The 26,863-nt window shown below is 26.5% G+C and overlaps 3 protein-coding genes and 1 long non-coding RNA gene across 4 annotated transcripts; 3 read left to right on the top strand and 1 right to left on the bottom strand.

The window, feature by feature from the left end:
* Positions 1 to 1,406: 1,406 nt before the first annotated feature.
* LOC122851731 (innexin inx2-like) lies at positions 1,407 to 4,141 on the top strand. The gene has a single exon (XM_044151160.1). The coding sequence runs from the start codon at positions 1,870 to 1,872 to the stop codon at positions 2,947 to 2,949; it is 1,080 nt and encodes a 359-aa protein (XP_044007095.1). The 5' UTR covers positions 1,407 to 1,869; the 3' UTR covers positions 2,950 to 4,141.
* LOC122851738 lies at positions 1,435 to 17,631 on the bottom strand. The gene is made up of 2 exons (XR_006373736.1): positions 17,577 to 17,631; positions 1,435 to 1,503 (listed from the first exon to the last, which is right to left on the bottom strand). It is a non-coding gene; the product is annotated as an uncharacterized LOC122851738 (long non-coding RNA).
* On the top strand, positions 7,456 to 11,520 carry LOC122851724 (innexin inx7-like). Its single transcript, XM_044151148.1, has 6 exons — positions 7,456 to 7,843; positions 9,184 to 9,274; positions 9,368 to 9,443; positions 9,752 to 9,932; positions 10,004 to 10,529; positions 10,693 to 11,520. Exons 1-6 carry the CDS (start codon positions 7,756 to 7,758, stop codon positions 10,937 to 10,939), a joined length of 1,209 nt encoding a protein of 402 aa, XP_044007083.1. The 5' UTR covers positions 7,456 to 7,755; the 3' UTR covers positions 10,940 to 11,520.
* A 21-nt stretch (positions 17,632 to 17,652) lies between the features above and the next one.
* Positions 17,653 to 19,292, top strand: LOC122851743 (innexin inx2-like). The gene has a single exon (XM_044151180.1). It carries the CDS (start codon positions 17,937 to 17,939, stop codon positions 19,014 to 19,016), a length of 1,080 nt encoding a protein of 359 aa, XP_044007115.1. The 5' UTR covers positions 17,653 to 17,936; the 3' UTR covers positions 19,017 to 19,292.
* The last annotated feature ends 7,571 nt before the right edge of the window (positions 19,293 to 26,863 follow it).

Here is a 26,863-nt window from a genome sequence, read left to right on the forward strand (position 1 = left end):
CACGAGTTTCTTAGATGTGAGAATGGGTTACATGAAGAAAAAACAAAAAAAAATTGTATATATCTATAGAATAATGTGTGTATATCAACTAACGAATAAAATCAATTGAATAATAATTGAAAAAAAAATGACTAGAAGGATATTTGATGACTGCATGTGGTGACTGAATTGAAAAGTCATGTGGTAAGTGGATCCAACAGACAACTTTTATTTCTTTATAAATAAATTTACAATTTTTTATTTCCCATAAGTAGGTTTAATATTATTTTGCTTTAAATGAATTTTCATTCGGAGAAAATCACAGATTATTTCGAATAAAATTCGAAAAAAATCGGAGTAAATTGGAGTATAATTTACTCCGTTTTATTGATTGAATAGATTGAATATATGAAAAATGGAGTAAATTTAATAAATAATTTTCATCCGGCTTAATTTTAATAAAATTATTATTTGCTGAGAGTTATCTGTTCATGCACTGAGATTTTATGCATCATGAAGTCATCGTAGCTGATTGAAAGTGCATGATCTTTACTATATACAAATAAAAATGTTGTAACCTTACATTCTTGTTAATACACATACAATATTATCAGACTGACGTCATGAAAAATGTTTTTTTTTTTTTTTTTACTCATTTTATCATCATTTTTTAAAGTACAGTTTTTTTTTTTTCAAGCTCCAAAATATAGTCATCAAAAATTAAAGAAAATTTAAAAAAACCAATAAATGTGTAGGAATTTCATGAGTATATTTTCTTGAGGGGTCGGTTGCCCCTTCTTTAGCCCTACCACAAGTTGATTACATTCAAAGACGACCCCCTTGTTGAAAGTCAAATTGCCATGGTAACGTGAATTTTTTTTTTTTTATTCCACGTGACACATGCGCAATGATATGGAAGAAGAGAAAAAAAAAAAGAGTACATTTATCTGTCGAGAATTGAAACGATCATTGCCGAGTATTAACGAATGGATAAAAAAAAAGGGGGACCGGTGGCAATGCTTCCACGGCTACATACACCACACACGGATACGAGAAATCTCGAGATCAAAGGCACATTGCGACGGCTTGGTACGGACTTACGGAGCCATTTGACGGTATAGTATTGGTCAAGGCGGGGTGAGAGGAATGCACTAGTGGAAAAAAAGCATAGTTTGTGTAATCAAGAGAGGCGCTCAACCACTGGGGTACAAAAAAAAAATTGAAAAAAATCTGAAAACGTACTGCAGTGCTCTTACTGTAGATAAAAAATAAAACAAGTGGGGGACTCGTTTTACAGTCTCGTGGCTCAGTAAGCTCCAACAGATAAATATACGAATAAAGAGGGAAATATATATATATGTAAAAATTTATATACATACAAAGCCATATACATAAAAAAAGAAAGAGGGGGGTAAGGGTCCCGAGTCTACAGAGAGTTCGTTCAGTCCCCGACGCCCGATAGCCAACGCGCGTAGGAAAGAAACAAGCTAAAAGGATAACCGCTTTGCTTTATACTAAAAAAAACTTTCTTGGAGTATAAAAAAAATTTTTCTGACGTAGTAACTAAGCATTATTACAAAGCCACTTTTACTCATATTATTTATTTACTCAAAATATTAAATAAATAAATAAAACAAGTGTATAAAATTATTATTTTTTTAATTTAAAGCAAAAAAAAAATTATAATTAAAAAAAAAAAAAACAGTTGGTGCAGCATTGTTGATCCAGTAACACGCGACTCTATATATTGGACAAAAAAAAAAAAAGGAGTAATTTGAGTGTCAAATGACATTTATAGATTAGTGAATTATTTAAAAAAATAAAAGAAACAATAGTGGGTGTTATTAATTGTGAAATAATAGTTGATTTGAGTAAAAAAAAAGAAGCGCCATGTTTGACGTATTTGGATCTGTAAAGGGTCTATTGAAGCTTGATGAAGTATGCGTTGATAACAATGTATTTAGATTGCATTATAAAGCAACAGTTATAATATTAATAGCATTTTCATTATTAGTAACATCAAGACAATATATTGGTGATCCAATTGATTGTGTTGTTGAAGGTGTACCAGAAAATGTAATGGATACATATTGTTGGATATATTCAACATTTACAATACCAAATAGAGTTAATGGTGAAATTGGTAAAAGTATTGCACATCCTGGTGTATATGGAAATGTTGAAGGAGAAGATGAAGTTAAATATCATAAGTATTATCAATGGGTATGCTTTTGTTTATTTTTTCAAGCAATGTTATTTTATGTACCACGTTATTTATGGAAATCATGGGAAGGTGGTAGAATTAAATCACTTGTAATGGATTTAAATTGTCCAGTTGTCAGTGAATCATGTAAAATTGAACGTCGTGGTTTATTAGTTGATTATTTTCGTGCAAATTTACATCAACAAAATTTTTATGCATATAGATTTTTTTTTTGTGAAATATTAAATTTTATAAATGTATTTGGACAAATATATTTGATGGATGTATTTTTGGGTGGTGAATTTACAACATATGGAAGAGATGTATTATGGTTTTCTGAAATGGAACCAGAAGAAAGATCAGATCCAATGGCTCGAGTATTTCCAAAAGTAACTAAATGTACATTCCATAAATATGGTCCATCTGGTTCTATACAAAAATTCGATGGTCTTTGTGTATTACCATTGAATATTGTTAATGAAAAAATATATGTATTTTTATGGTTTTGGTTTATTGCATTAACAATATTGAGTGGTTTAAGTTTAATATACCGTATGGTTGTTGTTGGTTGGCCAAGACTTCGTCTTGTTTTATTACGTGCAAGATCACGTTTATCAAGACAACAAGAAGTTGAAACAATTGCTGATAGATTCCAAATTGGTGATTGGTTTGTACTTTATCAACTTGGAAAAAATATTGATCCACTTATATACAAAGATCTTGTATCTGATTTGGCAACAAGACTCGAGGGAAAACAACTAGTTTAAAATCAACATTATTTCTATTTAAACTACAACAACAAAAACAACAACGACAACAATGATACTAATAATATAAGAATAATAATTAATACAACGATACTTCATTTTATTTACAAAAGGATATTGTGCTGACACAATAAAACATTCAATTTTTTATTTAAAAAAAAAAAAAAAAACTCAAAACATACACATTATTTTAATTGTGAGTAAAATATAAATGAGCTCATCGATCAGTATCAATCGGTATGTATAAATCGATTAGAGTCGACAATTTAAATCTACAATATATATAATTATTTATTTATTTTTTTTTCTATTCAAGTTTTCTTTTGCACTAAAAAGTTCTTTTTGTTTTTTACACTAAAAAGTTCTTCTTTTTTTTTAATGATGGTCAATGCATTTTATAATAAATATTCTTGTAAAAAAATAAATAAATAATTATATATGCACGTGTCGAAAATAAAGACACATATATATTTTTACAAAATATAAATCTTTGAATGATAAGAGAAAAGATTAGTCGACTCTAATTGTGTGATAAATGGCGAACGGTATTATCCTTTTTTTTTTCTATTAGTGCATTGTAATGAGATTTTTTTTTTGTTGTAAAAATTTAATCTTTACTTTGCACTTTATTAAAATTTATCCTCCCACTCATCTGTTAAATCCAATCCCTATTGTCATTATCGTCATTAACTTTCTCACGCTGCTGCTGCTGCCTTTTTTTTCATAAAAATTTAAATAACATGTGGCTGAATCATTGATGATTTATCATTCACATAAATATACATTGTCTGTGTTAAGATTATTTCCTGTTAGTAGTAGATATTTCAAGGTTAAAATTTATAATCTTAACAAAATTAAAAAATAATGCAGCTAAATTTGTTCATAATAACTATTGTTGTATACCGTTCGTCTAATAGTGTAACTTTGATATCCTGCCAATTCATTGTAACAATTACTTTTTTCTTGTTAACAATTATAATTATATACAAAAATAGTAAATCTCTCCTTTTAGATTATATACATATATAAATATTAAAATTTGTAGATATTTATAATTTAAAATATTTCTGCAATTGTAATCGTTCATTCCACGATAATAGAAAAGGGACCAAAAGGGTATTATTGTCAATTGAACAATATATGTTGATTCGATTTATTTTCTTTTTTTTTTTTTTATATTGGTTAATTAATTCCAAACAATCAATAACAACATATAATTATTGCCATATTTTTTTCTTTCGTATTTCATTTTTAATTGAAAAAAAAAAAAAAAAAAAAGATTGGAACGAAGAAAAAAATTTAATTTGACAAAATGCCTTAGTATATATTGAAAAAAAAATATATATACAATGAGAGATTTTAATTAGATATTAAAAACGTTATTCCATAATTATATTTTGTCAAAAAAAAAAAAAAATCATACTAAGACTTATTAAAAAAGACAATAATAATTAATATTACCGACATTTATTTTTTACATGTCAATTAATAGAAATAATTATATTCTTTGTTTATTGTCGATTATACGTTTTTTTTTTTTATTATTATTAATTTCGTCGTTGATAATATAAACAATCTTGCAAAAAATGAAAAATAAAAAAATTGTAAAATATTTTTTGCTTAAGACTGCCAAACAAATTGAATGTCTCAATTTTAATTATGCCTGTTTGTAGATATTTCTTGTAAAAGAAAAAAAAAAAAAAATATTAAAATTGTTAAAAGTGAATTGTAAATAATTTACCAATTTGCCTTGTCTCGCCTTTTTTTTATAAACAAAAAATTGCATATTGAAAATAAACGTATCAATAAATCAATAAATTGTAATTAAAAAAAATAATTATATAAAATTGATAATATACATTGACGAAAGTATATAAATTAAATAATAGATGATATATTTGAGGTAATTCATTGGCGTTATCACTCATTATTATACATAAAAGATAAATAAAAAAAAAAAAATTTGTGTGATAAAATCGAAGACAATAAATCATCTGTGTTTTGATAAAAAAAATAATCTATAATTACATAAAAAAAAATATATATATAGTTAATTCTATATATAATATTATATAAAAAATAAAGAAACAAATAAAAAACAACAACGACAATAATATAATTAAAAAAATAAGTAAGAACTTACATATCTAAGTTTAGAAAATCTTTGATAATTGATAATATATATTTCAACTAAAAAATAATAAATATATTTTCAATTATTTATATCAAATTATTCATCTTAATCACACATTGTACTTTTTTTTTTTTTTTTTTATGTCAACTCATTCAGTAAATAAATAAACAAATAACTCAAAAAAAAAAAAAACAAATTAAACAATAAAAAATGATATGACAATATAATAAAAAATATTTTATATAAAACGAAAAATACTTCAACTAAAATTGTAACAATAATAATTTGTAAATTAATAAAATGATTGAAAAAAAAAAGAAAAAAAAAACAAATGTACAGGATAATAAATGAATCATTAAAAAATAAATAAAAATTGTTCTAAAAATAAAAATAAATTTTTAATAAATAAAATTGTTTGAGTTGTATTTATTTTATGTTAATTTTTATTTTCAGCTATCAATTAATTATGCAATTTATATATGAATTATGTCAGGTGGAAGTCTGATAGATTTTGACCTTCAATAAAATCTGAATGACTTTATTATTGAGGGGTCCAGAACGTGTTTGATACTGAGTTATTATGTCACATCTAAATTTTGTTTTATTAAAATATATTTTTACATTTTTTTTTATTAAATTGTCAACTATAATTTTTGTTAACAGTCCATTAGCTTTTTTTTAAATAAAAAAAAATACATCACACTGCAAATGAGTGCATGATTATTTATTCAAGTGATGTTAATTATTAAAATCAAAAATTTACAAAGAACAGTAGTATATATATTTCAAGTATTTATTGATAATTTTCAGGTCCATTGGCTGAGAAACAACGACCAAGAGTGCATCTACTTCGACGATCACTATATCTTGTGTAATTTTTATCTTTATTATCATTAAAAATATAGACATGAACAAGAAAGACAAACACAGAGAGAGAGTGAGATGAAAAAAAAAATAAATAAAAAATGCCAAGTGTCGACTACATGGACATAAACTCTCTTGTCAAAGTGGAGCAATTATTGTTTGCCTTCATGATCATCAGTAACCATATTACAAAGTCTCATTTTTATTTTTAGAAATATATATATTCAGTGTGGCAAATGGCTACGTGACATTGCTCATGAAGACCAGACATGATTGTAGATGAGGAATTTCGTTTTTTTTTTTTTTTTTTTTACTTGAAATAAATAAATTCAAAAAAAATTATGTACATGTTCCTTTAAACAAAAAATATATACAGAACAAGAAAATACGTTTTTGGTTTGTTAGTTCCTATATAGTTACTGGTATATTTTATATACAAGTAATCACAGCAATCCATGGGGGCAATGGCCGGTCAAAGTCTTTACCATACTGGGTATAAAATCAAATCAAGCCACGAGGCAACAAGTCGTTTTTTTTTTATCCCACTGCCCTCGAACCGTAAAATTTTATTACAACGAGAATCGAAATAGAAGCCATCAAATTTATGGAAAAAATTAATTCATGTAAATGAAAAATGATTAGGAAAATAGGGCTTTGAAATTAAGAAAGAAAAATCATTCAAGAGGCTTTTGTTTATCATTTAGAAAGTATAACAATTATTAAATTTTGATGTTCAATTTTTATCAATAATAGATGTTTGAAGATAGATAAATTTTATCATCAATAAAATTAAACTGTTGCGACAACTTGGTAATAATTTCTAACGACATTTTAAATACGCTTGATTTTTTTTTTTCTAGATTGCAATATAAATCATGGAATATTTTATATTTGTTTTTTTGTGTTGATAATTAAATATTATTTTAGAACTTAGATACTGACTAATCCAGGGAAGTGGAGTCATTGGAATTTCCAAGGTCTATCTTATCTATTTTGATAAGAAATCATTCAAGGCATTTGATGAAATGAAAAGTGAATTTTTTTTTTTTTAAAAAACATTGAGGTTGTTGTTGTAGCAGTAGTTAATATATAAATTTATAATTCATTATTTATTCAGCATTTAGATGACAAGTCTATAAAATTTAATATCAAAATAAAAAAATGATAACTAAAGTAAATGAATGAGAAAAAAAAAATGAAGGAAAAAAACAGAAATACTTTTTATTATCTAAAAAATTTGTTGCTCATAATGACAAATATATTTTTAACAAATGAAAAAAAAAACCATATTTTTTATTATCTAATAGACAGTTTAAAATAAAAAAAATAAGATAGTTTAGTCACGTAGATACGTGTTTTTTTTTTTATCAAAATTTTAAAGAAATATTTTTCATAAATGATGAACAAGTGTTTTTGAAAAAGAAAAAAAAAAAAAAAACCTGCCGATTATTTGTTGGTAAGAAATTTACGACTCAAGCAGTAATACAATATTTTCAAGATAAGACAACACCTTTCCACAAAATATGAAAGACAGGTATTATTCAGTTAAACGTTGACAGCCAGTGGTGACGCTGAGTTCATTTGGAATACTAGTGGCATCATCTTTTTTTTTTTTTTTGTGCGGCTATCTCTTTTATTTTTTTCATCAACCACGTGTTCAGTGTTGAGGTGTGTTGAGCAGTATTGAGTATTGGGCTTAGTCTCGCATGGTTTTGCAATTCAATTAATACAGTTTAATAAAAAATTAATATTTGATTATTAAATTTATTATTTATTATTTGATTATAAAATTAATTATATAATCAAATATGGCTACTGTTTTGGGCACATTATCTGTTTTAAAAAATCATATTAAATACAAAGTATCAGAAGATTTTGTAGCAATTGATAATATAAGTAAGTTTTTTATTTTATTTTTTTTTTCTGTTTGTAATAATTATTATAAACATCAAGACAATTGAATTAATATCGTCAAAATATTCAGGGAATGTCGCTTGATCGATCGTTGAATTCACCAGTGATAAATATACAATTTTTATGTCAATTTTAAATTATAACTTTTATGATAAAACTCACGTGTTGAACAAATAAAAGTATTCATATATTATTATAGGTTAAAATTAAAAAGAGAATATATAATTTTTTTATTCATTTTTCACTGAATAAGTTAATTGTTATTGCTTTTCTTTTTTTTTTCAAGAATATCATTAATGTGAAAATATAAATAAATCATTATTTTTATCTATTGAATAATTTATTAATTTATTTTTGAATATCAACAACACGATAAGATATAGCTTTTATAATTTTATGATAACGAGATGCTTGCGCGGTTGTGTTTTTTATGATATTTAATTTAATTATTTAAGATAATGATATAGTTATATTAAAATAATTATGTTGAATGGGCGAAAAAAAATATATGAGGTTGTTATTGAGAAGAGGAAAAAACCATAAATGCAAAAATAAATTAATTTAAATATTAATAATTTAAAAAAGCATCGGTTTTAAATAAAATTAAATTTATTTATTTTTTAAATAATATTTGAGTTTAAAATATTTTTTTTGAAAGACAATCAATTTTATTTTAACAGTTATTTTTAACACTATATACAGATAACAAAAAAAAAAATTCAAAGTTGAAATAGACAGCCAGGGGCTACTGATAAGTCAAAAGGCGTCAGAATCAAATAGAAAAAAAAAAAAAACCCTCAAATATGATAAACGAATAATATTTATGAGTATTATGAATATTTTAAAATTATTTCACGTGTCAATATATTGATAATGGATGAAATCATGTTTTCAAAATATTTCATCATTATACCCAATGATATTTTTTTTTTAAATTTTATTTGTTGTTTTCTCTTCTTGATTATTTATAAATAAATAAATTCTCAATTTAGATATGAACAATTATTTCGTTTATAATTAAATTAATGTATTACTTATTTGTTGTTTGTTGAAAAAATATTTTTATTAAATAAACAACATTGTAAAATTAATCATATAAACTATCAATAATGATTAATGACAAATTTTTTATTATATTATTTTAAATAAGCTGACTAAGCGAGTTTTATCTAACGAAAATGGTAAATTGATACGACGGACCATTGTCCTTTTTTTGTAATAGAAAAAAATGAAATAGAAAAAATAGAATCATAATATATTTAGAATAAATTTAATAACATATATAAATTTTTGTTGTTAACTTTTCTATTTTTTTTTTTTAGTATTTAGATTGCATTACAGAGTAACGTTTGTTGCTTTATTGTTGGGATCATTGTTGGTATCTTCACGACAATTTTTTGGTGAACATATAAAGTGAGTTTAAATTAAATAATAAATATATTATATCAGATATTATTATGATATTAATATCATATTAATCATAAAAATAATATTAATTTATTACAGGTGTATTCATGAAAAAGGTGGAGTAAGACATAGTGCAATCGAGTCATATTGTTTTTTTAGTTCAACATTCACAGTTGTAAGTATAAAATAATTGTGTAAATTTAATTTTAAAAAGTAAAAAAAAAAAAAAAATATGAATGAATGAAATAATCAAACAAAAACGTTAAATAAATATTTAACACAAAAGTAAATAATACTTTGAGTGGAAAAATTTCTTATGGTCTACTTGTTTGTTACCTGTTTTACAATGATGCACATTGGGGGTGGTGTTAAATATATGTCATTGAAAAAATAAATGAAAAAATAAACATGATAAACAGTTAAATAAATAAACAGTTTAGTTATATAACAAATTTATATAATTTTTTTGTTTAAATATTACAGTCGAAATATATGAATCAAAGTTTAATTGGAGCAGGAAAGGTAGCAGCACATCCAGGTATTGGAATACAGTCAAACGAAGATGATATTGTATGGCATACATATTATCAATGGGTGCCATTTGTACTGTTCTTTCAAGCAATACTGTTTTATTTGCCACATTACTTGTGGAAATCAGCTGAAGGTAAAGATAAAATTAATTTTCTTCTTTTTTTGTTATTAAATGAAAAATTAAATTTTTAATATTTTAAATAGGTGGTCGTTTAAAAGCTCTTGTTTCAAAATTAAAAATGACATTATTAACAATGAGAGAAGAAAGAATTACAGTTGGCAGTAAAACAATTCCATCAATATCTGATCGTGATGAAAAAATTAGAATATTAAAACAAGCATTTATTGATCATATTCATGTCAATAAACCATGGTCATATTATCTTGGAGCTTTTGAATTATTAAATCTTATAAATGTTATTGCACAAATTTATATAACTGATAAATTTTTAAATGGTCAATTTCTTGGTATTGGTAGAAATACATTTGATGATATAGTTGATGGAGAAATGACAGCACTTGATATGGTTTTTCCAAAAGTAACAAAATGTATATTTCATAAATATGGTGCATCTGGTACTATTGAAAAATATGATGCATTGTGTATATTAGCATTGAATATTATTAATGAAAAAATATATACACTTTTGTGGTTTTGGTTTATAGCATTATCTGCTATGACATTTTTGGGATTAGTTTGGAGAATTGCTACAATGGTATTACACTCTAGGTGAGTCAATTATCAATTTTTTTTTTTCAATCTATACATAATACTTTGAATTTTAAATATATTTTTATCTAAATAAAAACATAATTAACTTGCTAAAATATAAATTTTTAAACTGATAATGTCAAGTTTTAAATTAACTTTTTGATTTATTTTTTAATTTCAGAAGCAAACAATTTAATCGTTATGTGTTTTCAATGGCTTGTCCTGGAAAAAATAATCCCTGGGATATTTTAAAAATAACACACAAAAATTATTTTGGTGATTGGTTATTTTTATATTATATTGCTAAAAATGTTGATAATAACGTTTTTCGTGAACTACTTGTACAAGTAGGTCATGATTTAAATGATCAAAAAAATAATACTCCAACGTCAGAATCAGTATTGATAAGTGGTTTACATAATGAGTAAAAAATATTTAAAAATTATTAAGGTCATATGAATTTTAGCTTAACTTGATAATCATTATGTTAAATAGAAGCTCATACATATTTTTTTTCTTTCACATTTATACATGCGTATGTATGATTATTTAAAAAAAAAAAAAAAATGTATTTTCATAATCGAAAGCGAGGTCCAAAGTTTGTTGAACCTCCTTTACTTATCCGGTATGTTATTATCCATTACTGCCAATTATTTTCTTTCATTCAATTTATATTATAAGATACCGCACTGAGACATCATCATGTTCAACTATTGTATGTATATTTGTTCTTAGATATTTTTGATTAAAAAATACTTTGACATATATTTAATTCTTGTTTTAATAACCTTATTTTTTTTTCATTGCAATCAGAAATCGATGGTATATTGTTTTACTTTTAACTGTTATTCTTTCTTCCCTTATGGATAAAAATAATGTCACTTTTCATTGCAAAACCAGATTTTTTAAACGACCACCTACTTAAACAATTAACAATTTAATTAATCAGTTAATACCAAAAAAAAAAAAGAAAATTAATTTTGTATTGACCTTCAGCTGTTTTCCAGAAGTAATGTGGCAAATAAAATAGAAAAAAACGTAATAATAATTAATTTTTAAAAAAATAATTTTATTATTCCAATTGATGCTATTTATATTTATCAACATAAAACTGGTATCAATATTTAAGGGGTTAATTTATTAAAGACTCCATCGTCCAACGACTGATTGTTTAAAAAAAATTTTTTTTTTTTTCCGCGATTTAAAAGGCTTAAAAGTATAAAAAAAAAATAACCCCCTGAATATTGATACCAGTTTTATGTTGATAAATATAAATAGCATCAATTGGAATAATAAAATTATTTAAAAAAAAATTAATTTATTAAAATAGACAGAGAAAACCGAGCGCTTTGGCAACTGAGCGCTCGCTCTGTCTATTATTTATTACGTTTTTTTATTGATATAATTTTTTTAAAATTCTTTTTTTATTTCAATTGTTGTTAAACATTATAAACAACAAAAAACTAGCATAAATATTTAGGGGGTTTAACTATTGAACTGTGCTGATCGATGAGTACGCATTTCATATGATTGCCGGGCGTCCGTACATATCTTCTTCTTAGTCCAGTCACCTTATTCAAATCTCCCCACAATTGTCGAATTGTTCGAGAAAATTCATGAAGGGGTATTCGAGGGTGGGGAATAGAATGGGCAGGGTGAAAAATCGCGGAAAAATTTTTTTGGGGGGAAAAAAAATAAAAAGGGTTAATTTCAGGTATATCGGGCAAGCTATAGGTCGTAGGGAAAAATAGTTTTAGTAAAAAATGTAAGGAATTAAATTATCTATTTTTTTGATGTCGAGGGTTTTTCGCGTATCTGTAAGGGTTAAGGGGGAAACCGCGGTTGAAGTTATCGGAAAACGTGAAATCAAAGTTTGAAGGGAAATTCGAGTAGGGGACGCCGTCTCTGCTTTGCGCGGCTGATATTCGTAGCTGGAATTCGAGGAAGTCAACCAAATAATAATAACTAAAATAAAATAAATGTAAATTTTTAATTATTAGCCTTTTAAATTATTTTTTTATTTATTTTACCAATTGTTTATTGCATAAAAAATTTATAAATCTATCAATAATAATAATAATATTAGTAACAATATAACTTTGTTGAAAAAGAAAAATTGAAAAAAAAATTATTTGTTTTAACAATTTAAAAATTATAAATAATTTTAATAAATTTTTTTTTTTATACATTTATTATTTATAAATTGTTTAAAAAAAAAAATTATTTTTTCGATTTTTTTAACAGTTATAATATTGCATTTTGAAAGCACTATGCAATTGTTAATAAAAATGTTTAACTAACAATTGCATGGCGCCTTCAAAAAGCAATATTTTTAAATACTTTTTTTTTTGTTTTAAAGAGCAAAACAAAAGCTAATTTGTACCGATAAAATTAGAATTTGTACCTCAATAATAATAATAAAGTATATTATCAATTGATATTTCGGAGTAACTTGTTTTTTTATTATTATTATTGAGGTACAAATTCCGTTCCAATCGGTACAAATTAGTACACAATCTGTTCTTTAAAACAAAAAAAAATTATTTGAAAATATTGATTTTTGAAGGTGCCATGCAATTGTTAGTTAAACATACTAAAACTATTTTTCCCTACGACCTGCCAAGCATCCTGCAAAAATTAGCTTCCCTTTTCACCTACCTTCCCTTAGCCATGAAACCCTTCTCATGCTTTATAGGTGACTGAAGGTGACTGGACTATCTCGCTAACTCCCGGAGAAAAAAAGTCGCTAGTTTCAGTGCGCTGAAAGAAATAAATTAGCAACATATCTAGATATTAGACCGCATACAGACGAAGATGAAATTGTGTGGCACACATATTATCAATAGGTGCCATTTGTTCTATTCTTTCAAGCGATTCTATTTTATTTGCCACATTACTTCTGGAAATCAGCTGAAGGTCAATACAAAATTAATTTTCTTTTTTGGTATTAACTGAATAATTAAATTGTTAATTTTTTAAGTGGGTGGTCGTTTAAAAAATCTGGTTTCGCAATTAAAAGTGACATTATTATCTATAAGGGAAGAAAGAATAACAGTTGGAAGTAAAACAATACCATCAATTTCTGATTGCAATGAAAAATAAGGTTATTAAAACAAGAATTTATTGATCATATTCATGTCAATAAACGGTGGTCATATTATCTTGGAACATGTGAATTATTAAATGTTATAAATGTTGGTTTACAAAGTGATATAACTGATAAATTTTTAAATGGTAAATTTCTTGGTATTGGTCAAAATACATTTGTTGATACAGTTGATAGTGAAATGACATTACTATCCATTACTGCCAATTATTTTCTTTCATTCAATTAATATTATATAAGATACCGCACTGCAGAGACATCATCGTGTCCAACTAGTATATTTTTTTTCTTTCTAGAAACTTTTTTGCCATTTTTGGTGTATCAATTTTTTGTCATCATTTTAATTACAATATCTAGAATGCTATGTAATATCTTTTATAATATAAGTCTAATTTTTAAGTCTGAGTTTAATATCTACTAAATTCACTCGATAATGTATAATTATTATTGATATGTATTATTATTATTATAGAAATAGTTTATAATCATTGATTAACTTGTATTGATCTGTATATAAACAAACCTGCAGCCCTCTATATTGGTTTAATTACTACTGGGCTCTACAATGAATAAATAAATAAATAAACAATTAAATAAATAAATATGTATATTATTGTTTTTACTTTTTAGATATTTTTGTTATTTATTTTTTTGTTGTTTATTATATGCTGTTGATTGATACAATTTATTTTATATTATTCATCTTATTTATCTTGTATAATTTTAATCACAACAGTTGCATAATACAATTAAATCTATGTCAAAGTATTTTTCAATCAACAGCATAATGAACAACAAAAAAAAAATAAATAATTTGAGGACGTTTACGTTGGCGGAAATTAATTTTAAGTATTTGAATAGCCTACCTCTAAATAATTCGACAAATTAAGCGTGATAAAATTATATATATTTTCTTGCATAATGACTGTTATTCCACTGTGTGTATGTGTATTAAATTATATCTATTGTCACTCGTATTTCTTGACGATGAAATTCAATGGATCACATTAGCTTGAAATTCAATGACACCAAGTAACATTCTACATTATAGACTGATCAAATAAAAAATTTTAAATATTCAATTCAAGTTCTCAGTTATGTCAAGAATTTAATTTCTTTTTTTCATATGTTAATACTTATTTATAAAATAATTCGAACAGGTATATATAATCTAAATAAAAAAATAAAATAAATTATATTATACGTGTAAAATGTTTTCATTTTTTTTTTTTTAATCTTTAAATTGATCAATCCTCGGTGGAAATATTTCTCTGCCATTTCTCCAACCATGGGTCATTTTCGTAAAAAAGAGAAAAAAGTTGGACAAAAAGTTAAGAAAGATTTCCACCAGGGAATCAACATATATGTTGATTGATAATTTAAAACCATATTGATGATTCGAAAAATAAAGATTTTAATAATTTCTCTTTAACATTAATATAACATTTATACAACTAATTACTATTTTTTTTTTTTTTTTATTAAATATATGGACAAGTCAAGTCTCGTGTCAGGCTAGGTAAAACGATGGGCACCAGCTTGACACAAGACTGTGTTACCGAGGCTCGTGTAAGACCGGGTAAAATCAAAAAATACAAACCTGACACAAGTCTGTGCTACAGAGACTCGTGTGAGGCCGGGTAAAATCAACGAGCCCAGACCTGAGACAAGCCTTGGCTACCAAGGCTTGATACATAGCTTTTGCACAATTAAGCCTGACACGGGCGTATATATATATATATAATTGTAACAAAAATAGTTTGTCAATTAATAAAATTATTAAAAAGAAAAAAAAAATGTTAAAGAAGTGTTGCAACTAAATTGGCTGGTACCGAGTTCGTTCCTAAGCCGGATTAAGGCATGTCCAACGCGGAACAAAAATACAGAGAAGTTTTTGAAATTTTGACAGTAGATTATTTATGTAATAATACACAATCCTCAATTTTTTTATAATTTTTTTGTCGGTGGTTTTTTTTTTAATTAATTAATAAAGTTGAAACTTTTCAAGGAGGTTATACATAGGCTCTTACGGCCAGCCGAGTACATTTCACACAAACCTGGTTAGAAACTATATGAAAAAATACAGAGACTATTTCGAAAAACTGATATATTATAAAATGAAAAAAGACGAAAATTTTGAGCCGTACATGAAAAAAGTTTTATCAGTGGTTTTTTTTTTTAATAAAAATAGACGCAAAAAATAGGAATTTTGATATATTATTGTTGGCATAGTTCAAACATAGAGTAACACAGCTGACAGAAAAAGTTGCATGTGTGGTCACACAGCCACGTATTGTCGTGATTTCTTCTGCCAGTCTCACTCTATATTCAAGTTGGCCAACATTAAATTTCAAAATAATTTTTAATTTATAGTAAATGATATTTTGGATAAATAAACTTAAATAAAATAAGTCAATAAACATTTTATTATGAAATAAGGTCAAATATGGTAAAATAACGTTTTATGATTGATTCAAAAAAAAAAAAAAAAATTATTTTTTTGGGGTTGGCATTGCATTTCTTATAATGTAAAAAAGGTAGAAGAGATAGAACATCCTTCCCTCCACAACACTCTAAAACCGACGTTGGACATGCCTTAAGGTGGAAAGTAAATAGAATTTCAAACTATACGATTTTCGAATTTTTGGTCCCATATAAAAGCCAGAATAATCCTCTATTTTGTTGATTTTTTCAGAATTTCGTACCTCGGTTTTTTTTAGATAATTAATGTCAAAGTTGACAACTTTAACACGTAGGTATAGGGACTGAACACATATTTTCTTATAAAGCTCAAAAAGTTTCTATACGATTATTCTCAATTTACTATCAGTTTTCACTTCTTTACAATACGGACCCTCAATTATCATTTTCTACCTCGGAGTTTAGAAGATATTCAATTATTAGGATCAAAATTTTCTATCATTAGCGGTCATTCTCTTTCTTTTATTCGTCGTTCTGTCTCATGTTTCTTGGCTATGGTAGTATGTGTGTGTCTATCCAGATAGACTGCATACACACATACTACCAAGAACCTGCTAGTATAGTGAATATATTTTGGACAGAGGGGCACTGAAAATATTTTTTATAACCATATGTAGATGCGCACCTTCTCGGACCCAAACTTCGTCCACCGATGGGACTTACTTTCCACCTTAAGGCCAAAAAAAAATCCGACTTCGTTTTTGGGGGCGGTACCATTGCAGCCGAGTTCGTTCCTATCGCAAATTCCCCTATTTTAGTTTTGAGTACCCCCTCCCTCAACATTTTCCTTCACATTTTCTCTAGGCTTATGGCTATCTAAAATAATGTAGATATTGATTGTTTGGCTATAATTAAGGCTAAGTAACATATCTAACAGTTAAGTAAAAAATTTGGCTGGTAAAATAATGTAGATTTTGATTGTTTGGCTACAATTAAGGCTAAGCAAAAAATCTAGCTAAGTAAAAAATCTAGCTAAGGAAAAGATGTAGCTGAGGGAAAAATTGAGCTGGTAACATTATGTAGATCATGTAGATATTGTGTGTTTGCCTATAATTAAAGCTATAAATAAAAGATCTAGCTAAGTAAAAAATCTAGCTAAGGAAAAATCTAGCTGAGTAAAAAATTTAGCTAAAAAAAAGATAATATCTATAAGCAATAGCAAAAAAACTAAATTGTTGCAAACTGGAGGGGGCACAGTAGGGGAAACGATTGGAACAAACTCGGGGTTTTTTTCAGGAACGAAGTCGGATGAACATGCCCCGCCCTCGCAAATTAATCCGGGTATTTCGTGGAAGCTGGAACGAACTTGGCAATTGCCATTTGGATATTGCCATTTTCAAAAAAAGTCAGAGGGGAAAAAGAAAGAGGGGAGTAAGGGTCCCGAGTCTATAGAGAGTTCGTTCAGTACCAGACGTCCGATAGCCACCTCGCGTAGAGAAGAAACAAACTAAAAGCTTTGCTTTATACTAAAAAAAAACCTTTCTTGGAGTATAAAAAAAATTTTTCTGACGTAGTAACTAAGCATTATTACAAGCATTTTACTCATATTATTTATTTACTCAAAATATTAAATAAATAAATAAAACAAGTGTATAAAATTATTATTTTTTTAATTTAAAGCAAAAAAAAAATTATAATTAAAAAAAAAAACAGTTGGTGCAGCATTGTTGATCCAGTAACACGTGACTCTATATATTGGACAAAAAAAAAAAAAAAAAGGAGTAATTTGAGTGTCAAATGACATTTATGGATTAGTGAATTATTTAAAAAAATAAAAGAAACAATAGTGTGTGTTATTAATTTTGAAATAATAGTTGATTAAGTAAAAAAAAAGCGCCATGTTTCACGTATTTGGACCTGTTAAGGGTCTATTGAAGCTCGATGAAGTATGCGTTGATAACAATGTATTTAGACTGCATTATAAAGCAACATTTATAATGTTATTAACATTTTCATTATTAGTAACATCAAGACAATATATTGGTGATCCAATTGATTGTGTTGTTGAAGGTGTACCACAAAATGTAATGGATACATATTGTTGGATATATTCAACATTTACAATACCAAATAGAGTTAATGGTGAAATTGGTAAAAGTATTGCACATCCTGGTGTACATGGAAATGTTGAAGGAGAAGATGAAGTTAAATATCATAAGTATTATCAATGGGTATGCTTTTGTTTATTTTTCCAAGCAATGTTATTTTATGTACCACGTTATTTATGGAAATCATGGGAAGGTGGTAGAATGAAATCACTTGTAATGGATTTAAATTGTCCAGTTGTCAGTGAATCATGTCAAATTGAACGTCGTGGTTTATTAGTTGATTATTTTCGTGCAAATTTACATCAGCAAAATTTTTATGCATATAGATTTTTTTTTTGTGAAATATTAAATTTTATAAATGTATTTGGACAAATATATTTGATGGATGTATTTTTGGGTGGTGAATTTACAACATATGGAAGAGATGTATTATGGTTTTCTGAAATGGAACCAGAAGATAGATCAGATCCAATGGCTCGAGTATTTCCAAAAGTAACTAAATGTACATTCCATAAATATGGTCCATCTGGTACTGTACAAAAATTTGATGGTCTTTGTGTATTACCATTAAATATTGTTAATGAAAAAATATATGTATTTTTATGGTTTTGGTTTATTGCATTAACAATATTAAGTGGTTTAAGTTTAATATACCGTATGGTTGTTGTTGCTTGGCCAAGCCTTCGTCTTTTTTTATTACGCACAAGATCACGTTTATCAGGACAACACGAAGTTGAAGCAATTGCTGATAGATTCCAAATCGGTGATTGGTTTGTACTTTATCAACTTGGAAAAAATATTAATCCACTTATATACAAAGATCTTGTATCTGATTTGGCAACAAGTTTCGAGGGAAAACAACTAATTTAAAATCAACATTATTTCTATTCAAACTACAACAACAAAAACAACAACGACAATAATGATACTAATTATGTAAGAATATAATTAATACAACGATACTTCATTTTATTTACAAAAGGATATTGTGCTGACACAATAAAACATTTAATTTTTTATTTAAAAAAAAAAAACTCAAAACACACACATTATTTCAATTGTGTGTAAAATATAAATGAGCTCATCGATCAGTGTCGATCGGTATGTATAAATCGATTAGAGTCGACAATTTAAATCTACAATACATATAATTATTTATTTTGTTTTTTTTCTATTCAATTTTTTTTAATACTAAAAAGTTCTTTTTTTTTTTTAATGATGGTCAATTCATCTTATGATAAATATTTTTGGAAAAAATAAATAAATAATTATATACACGTGTTGAAAATAAAGACACAAATATATTTTGACAAAATATAAATCTTTGAATGATAAGAGAAAAGATTAGTCGACTCTAATTGTGTTATAAATGGCGAACGGTATTATCCTTTTTTTTTTTTTTCTATTAGTGCATTGTAATGAGATTTTTTTTTTGTTGTAAAAATTTAATCTTTATTAAAATTTTTGCCTAAAGTTATCCTCCCACTCAGCAGTTGAATCTAATCCTTATTGTCATTAACTCTCTCACGCTGCTGCTGCTGCTGCTGCCTTTTTTTTCATAAAAATTTAAATAACATGTGGCTGAATCATTGACGATTTATTCGCATAAATATACATTGTCTGTGTTAAGATTATATTAAGATTATATTAATATTGTATTAAGATTATAATAGTAGATATTTCAAGGTTAAAATTTATAATCTTAACAAGATTAAAAAATAATGCAGCTAATTTTGTTTATAATAACTATTGTTGTATACCGTTCGTCTAATAGTGTTACTTTTCTTGTTAACAATTATAATTGTATAAAAAATAGGAAATCTCTCCTTTTAGATTATATACATATATAAATATTAAAATTTGTAGATATTCATAATTTAAAATATTTCTGCAATTGTAATCGTTTATTCTACGATAACAGAAAAGAGACCAAACGCTATTATTGTCAATTGATCAGTATGTTGATGCGATTTATTTTCTTTTTTTTTTTTTTTATAATGGTTACTTAATTACAAACAATCAACAACAACATATTATTATTGCCATATCTTTTTCTAAAATATGCTTAAATGTATTTCATTTTTAATTGAAACAAAAAAACAAAAAAGATTGTAACGAAGAAAGAAATTTAATTTGACAAAACGCCTTATTTTTTACATGTCAATTAATAATAAAAATAATTATATTCTTTGTTTATTGTCGATTATACGTTTTTTTTTTTATTATTATTAATTTCGTCGTTGATATGATAAACAATCTTGCAAAAAATGAAAAATAAAAAAATTGTAAAATGTTTTTTGCTTAAGACTGCCAAACAAATTGAATGTCTCAATTTTAATTATGCCTGTTTGTAGATATTTCTTGTAAAAGAAAAAAAAAAAAAAATATTAAAATTGTTAAAAGTGAATTGTAAATAATTTACCAATTTGCCTTGTCTCGCCTTTTTTTTATAAACAAAAAATTGCATATTGAAAATAAACGTATCAATAAATCAATAAATTGTAATTAAAAAAAATAATTATATAAAATTGATAATATACATTGACGAAAGTATATAAATTAAATAATAGATGATATATTTGAGGTAATTCATTGGCGTTATCACTCATTATTATACATAAAAGATAAATAAAAAAAAAAAAAATTTGTGTGATAAAATCGAAGACAATAAATCATGTGTGTTTTGATAAAAAAAATAATCTATAATTACATAAAAAAAAAATTGTAAAATTATTCTTGCTTGAAATAGAACTGTCAAACAAATTGAATATTACAATTATTATTGAATTTTAATTATGCTTGTTTGTAGATATTTCTTTTGTAATAAAAACAACAACGACAATAATATAATTAAAAATGAAAACAGAATTAAAAAAAATAAGTAAGAATTACATATCCAAGTTTAGAAAATCTTTGATAATTGATAATATGTATGTCAACTAAAAAATAATAAATGGATTGTATTTTTTTTTTTTTTTTTTACGTCAACTCATTCAGTAAATAAATAAACAAATAATTAAAAAAAAAAACAAATTAAACAATAAAAATGATATGAAAATGTAATGAAATTCATAAAAAAAAATATTTCAACTAAAATTGTAACAAAAATAATTTGTAAATTAATAAATTTATTTTAAAAAAACTAATAAATAAAATTGTTTGAGTCGTTTTACTATAAATATTAATTCTTATTTTTAGATAATTTAAATGAATTTTCAGGTTGTCAATTTACCGATTTCCGGTTGAATCCCGATAATATTTTTCGTTTTGAAAATATCACGACTCAAGCAGTACAATATTTTTGTCACTAGGGACAGTGGGAATAATGTGTGAATTTCCAAAAATTGCACTACCCCTCCGACGCTTTGGAAATTCAAACATTATTCCCACTGCCCTTGTGACATAAAAAAAATAATACCGAAAAAAAAAAAAAAAATGAAAGCGCAAAAACACTACCGAGTCTAATATACATCAAATATCATCCCTCGCTAATTTTTAAAAATTTATTTAAAATATGATTATGACGATAAAAATAAATGATTTTTATAATTTAAAATTCTATTCTATCAAGCTTTGCTATAAAATAAAAACAAATTATTTAATCGTTTATTTTATTTTTAATAATTAAATGAATTTTTCGACTGTGCGTTTTTACGTTTAAGGACAGAAAATTTTTTATCTCTCTCACACTTTCTTATTACTCGCTATATCTTTCTCTCTCTACTTCTTTATAATTTATTAATATCAAGAGATTCTTTTGTTTTTTTGGTAACAACTTTTTGTGAAGTACGTGTCGAACTCAAAACAAATGTGTAAATGTGTCAAAGTTACAAAACAATAATTTTGAGGCTGGATCTATTAAATTTGATATGACCAAATGACTTCACAAAAAGATGTGATATCACAACAAAAAAAAAAAAACAAAGTTTTTTTCTACAAAAAAGAGTCAAGTGTTCCAAATTGTCACTATAATTGTAAGTATATTAATTTGGATATGACACTAAAAATTCAAGAAAGAAATATATATTTTTGGAGCATGTAATTAAGGCTGCTTGTAAATAATTGAATTTCTACTCGATTTTTTTTTAATTAGGCTTATTTTTTAAATGAAATAATTATCTATGTTGACAATTTATATCAATTTTTTTTGCCTCGGCTTTTTTTAGATGATGAATGTCAAAGTTGACAACTTTTATACACGAGAATAGGGCGAAACAATTTTTTTTTTCTTAAACAGCATATAGTAGATTTGTCGTCTACTCGAAAACTTATTTTTTTCTATCAAATTGTAGATAAGAAAAAAACTAATATAATTTGTAAAAATAAGTTATGTTTGCCACGGATTTTAAAAGTTATTCAAGTTTAAAAAAAAAATATATTTGCTTTCTCGCGGCAAGTGATGCACACAGACGTGACACACACAAGCATATAATGTAGCAGTGTACTGTACTTGCTTGCTAGCAGTAGTGTTAGTGTCTGTCTGTATATGCACGGACACACTCAAAAGCCAATTTTCGAGACAGACGCGCAACAAAATTTCGGGTACCCGGGCATAAAATCTAGCAGCGTTACGACATACGTGCCCCTCAAACTACAAGTATTAGTTCGACTATGACTTTGACAAACAGCCTTAAGGTTGAATGTAAATAGAATTTCTAACTATACGATTTTTGAATTTTTGGTCCCATATAAAAGCCAGAATAATTATCTATTTTGTTGAATTTTTTCAGAATTTTACACAACGTTATTTTTTAGATAATTAATGTCAAAGTTGACAACTTTAACACGTAGGTATAGAGACTGAACACATATTTTCTTCTCTAGCTCAAAAAGTTTCTATACGATTTTACTCAATTTACTATCAGTTTGTACTTCTTTACAATACGAATTTTTTAAGCCCTCAATGATCATTTTCTACCTGAGTAGAAATTCAGGTCAGGTTCGGATCAAGCCCTGATCAGGCTTGCCTGATTTCAAATCCAATCTGGATCCAGATACTGGATCCGAACCTGATCAGGATGTAACGCTTTTTCGTAAGGTTCGGATCCAGAATGGATCAGGATACCTGATCAGGCTGTGGTAAAGATACATGATCCATAATGGATCCAGATTCCGGATCGAAACTGGATCAGGATACATGATTTATTCAAAAAAAAAAAAAAAAAATTAATAATTTCAAATTTATTTATTTTTTTTAATTTGAAAACTAACGCTTAACAGAATACAGATAAACTTTATTATTACAAACTGACCTAATTGATAATTTCCCTAACTAATTATTGCTACGACCGGGGTTCGAACCCTTCGACACGGGATTACAACGCTAGTACTTGACACGCTCGGCCATTGAGGCATTCGATAATTCGTACTAACATAACTTTTTGTCCTCATAGGTTCTAAAAATTGCCTGGTCAGGATAGCATCAGGCCATCTCTATTTTATCCTTAATAGGGATAGCCTGATCCATTCTGGAACAAGGCTGGATCAAGAAAAAATTATTTGAAAAAAAAATAAATTCAATATTCTTTTCTTGATCCAGTCTTGATCCAGAATGGATCAGGCTATCCCTATTAAGGATAAAATACAGATAGCCTGATGCTATCCTGATCAGGCAATTTGTAAAATTCAAAGACGCAAATTTGATACTTGTTTCTTTATCCATTTTGGATCCAGCTAGCCTTACTCTATCCTTAATAGAGTAGCCTGATCCATTCTGGATCGAATCTTGATCAAGAAAAATTATTTGAAAAAAAAATGAATTCAATAATTTTTTCTTGATCAAGATTTGATCCAGAATGGATCAGGCTACTCTATTAAGGATAAAATACAGATAGCCTGATGCTATCCTGATCAGGCAATTTGTAAAATTCAAAGACGCAAATTTGATACTTTTTTCTTTATCCATTTTGGATCCAGCTAGCCTTACTCTATCCTTAATAGGGATAGCCTGATCCATTCTGGATCAAATCTTGATCAAGAAAAAATTTTAAATTTATTTTTTTTTCAAATAATTTTTTCTTGATCAAGATTTGATCTAGAATGGATCAGGCTACTCTATTAAGGATAAAATACAGATAGCCTGATGCTATATTGATCAGGCCATTCCTACTCTATCTTTAATAGAGATAGCCTGATCCAGCCCGGATCAGGATTTGATCAAGATGAAATTATTTAAAAATTAAATAAATTTAATACATCTTGATCAAGTCTTCCGTCGGATCAGGCTATCCCTATTAAGGAAAAGATGTAGGTGCCTGATCCAGGCTTGATCAGGATGTGATAGAGTTACTTGAATAGGGATAGCCTTACGATATCCTGATCAGGCCTGGATCAGAGTTCAGGCTATCCTGAACAAGTTTCTACTCGGGTACAACGGATTTTAAAAGATATTCAATTATTAGAATAAAAATTTTCTATCATTAGCGGTCATTCTTTTTCTTTTATTCGTCATGCTGTCTCATGTTTCTTGGCTATGGTAGTATGTGTGTGTCTATCCTGTCTCTTTTTTTTTTTCATGTAGTATTCCAATGTCACTACAAAGTAACATCTTTTGCCGAGGGGCTATTCATCGCCAGAATTAGTGACACCACGACTACGAAATGTAGTCAAGAAACACAAGTATACTACACTTACTACACTTTATACATAACTACAATGACTACACCAACAAAATATGATGACTACACTATTTACTACATTTCAACTATATTTTTTAAGTTTTTTATTAAGTTTAAGAATATTTCTTTTCACGTTTCTCCACGTTAGTATTTTTCGGAGAAAAAAATTCTCTCCTCATTTCTCCGCATCGGTCAACATGGGAAAAAATCGGAGTAATCACGGAGAAATTCAAAGTAATCGCAAAGAAATTCGGAAAAATATTTTCACAAAAGTTGTAGTGAAAAAAGTACAAATATTACATAACTAAACGTGACTACACCTTGACTACATGCTATATAGTATACTACACCATGACTATACACTCAGAATGACACCATGACTACACCAATGAATAGCCCCTCGTCTTTTGCTTTATTTGTGGCAACATTTTGGTTATTTGCACAAGAATTTTATGAACAACCAATTATGTAAGTTTAAAAATAGTTATTATTTTCTTTTTTTTATTATTATTATTATTTATATAAACTAATTAAAAAAATAAAACTAATTAATATTTACCCTTGTTTAAATCTTTTATATTTTCAAGTATTATTAATCTTGCTCAGTATGACATTTTAATTCAGCATCTAATAGCTGTGCGTTCTTCTATATTATAGGTGCACGGGTGATTCAAATGAAATGAACAATCGTGCAATTGCAGCTTATTGCTTTGAAATTTGGGCATCTAAACAAGGAGTAAATGTTGAGCCACACCAAGCTTGGGTTAAATTTTATATAGATGGGTACCTTTCACTATACTAATTCAATGTGGTATTTTTATTGTTACTCATATGATATGGAAAAAACTTGAAGGTATGATAATATATCAAATCGATAACACAAGAAAAAAAAAATAATATTTTCCTCACTGAGGCATTTTTTTTACTACTTTTTTCCACGCGTTTGCGGTGGTAAAGTAAACTATTATCTCACTCTCCGCTTCACACGTCTTTTTCACTTTACCGTGCGTAACTTTCATTTTACCGGAAGCGTAACTTTCATTTTACCGTAAAAATCATTTTACCGGAAGTTTCGGTTAAAGTGAAAAAGACGTGTACAGCGAAAAGTGAGATAATAATTCACTTTACCACAACAAACGCGTTTAAAAAAGTAGACAAAAAATGCCCACGTGAGGAAAAATATATGTGAGATTAGGGGGTTAAGTAGAATTTCATCAAACACTACTTTACCCCCTAGTATCACAATATACTAATATGTTTTATACAGGTGGTCGCATGAAAAATTTGACATTCCAATTAAATATGCCACTTCTATCAATAAAAAGAGAACTTGATAAAAAAATCAAGTTAATAAAACAAGACTTTATTGATAATATTCAAATCAAAAAATGGGGATATTATCTAGCACTTTGCAAATCATTAAATTTGATTAATATCTTTTTGAATATCTATGGAACAAACATCTTGCTGAATTACAAATTTCATCGTCTAGGATTGAGCATTCTCTTTGAGACAACTGAAGCTGGCTGTATTTGTATTACCTTCAAAAAAATATGCATAATTTTTCGTGTTTTCTATGAGATCTTTTTACACTGAGAAAAAAAAATAACAATTTTTACTATGCTAGCAGGGTAATCGTCGGGTAAAACTCGATTTTGGGGTTTTTTCATGTTCTGATATATAAAAATTATTGTTTAGATTATATAAATTACTTTGCAGCACAGTAAAAATTGGGATATGCCAGGGTAGTATTTATTGGTATAACAAATATTGATAAGCTTAATACAATTATTACAGTTTTATTCAAATAAAATACTGAGCTTTGGATAATTTTTATTGTGCTGAACACTAAACATTACTCTGCAGCATGGTAAAATTCAACCCTCGGTAATCTTCGGCGCTGTTCGATAATTATCGTGTCAGGCTTTTGTTATTTTTGTTACGGTCTAACGGTCTAACGGCCTCCGTAATTATACATAATATTGATATTAATTAATTCAAGTGAATAAAAAAGTGCAGTTATCTAAGAAAAATCTACGACTTAATTTGAGTACTTTTACTCGCTAATTATTTATAGATATCACTAGTGAAATGGAAGTG

This window comes from Aphidius gifuensis, linkage group LG1 (genome assembly GCF_014905175.1).
Source record: "Aphidius gifuensis isolate YNYX2018 linkage group LG1, ASM1490517v1, whole genome shotgun sequence".
Taxonomy (NCBI): Eukaryota; Metazoa; Arthropoda; class Insecta; order Hymenoptera; family Braconidae; genus Aphidius; species Aphidius gifuensis.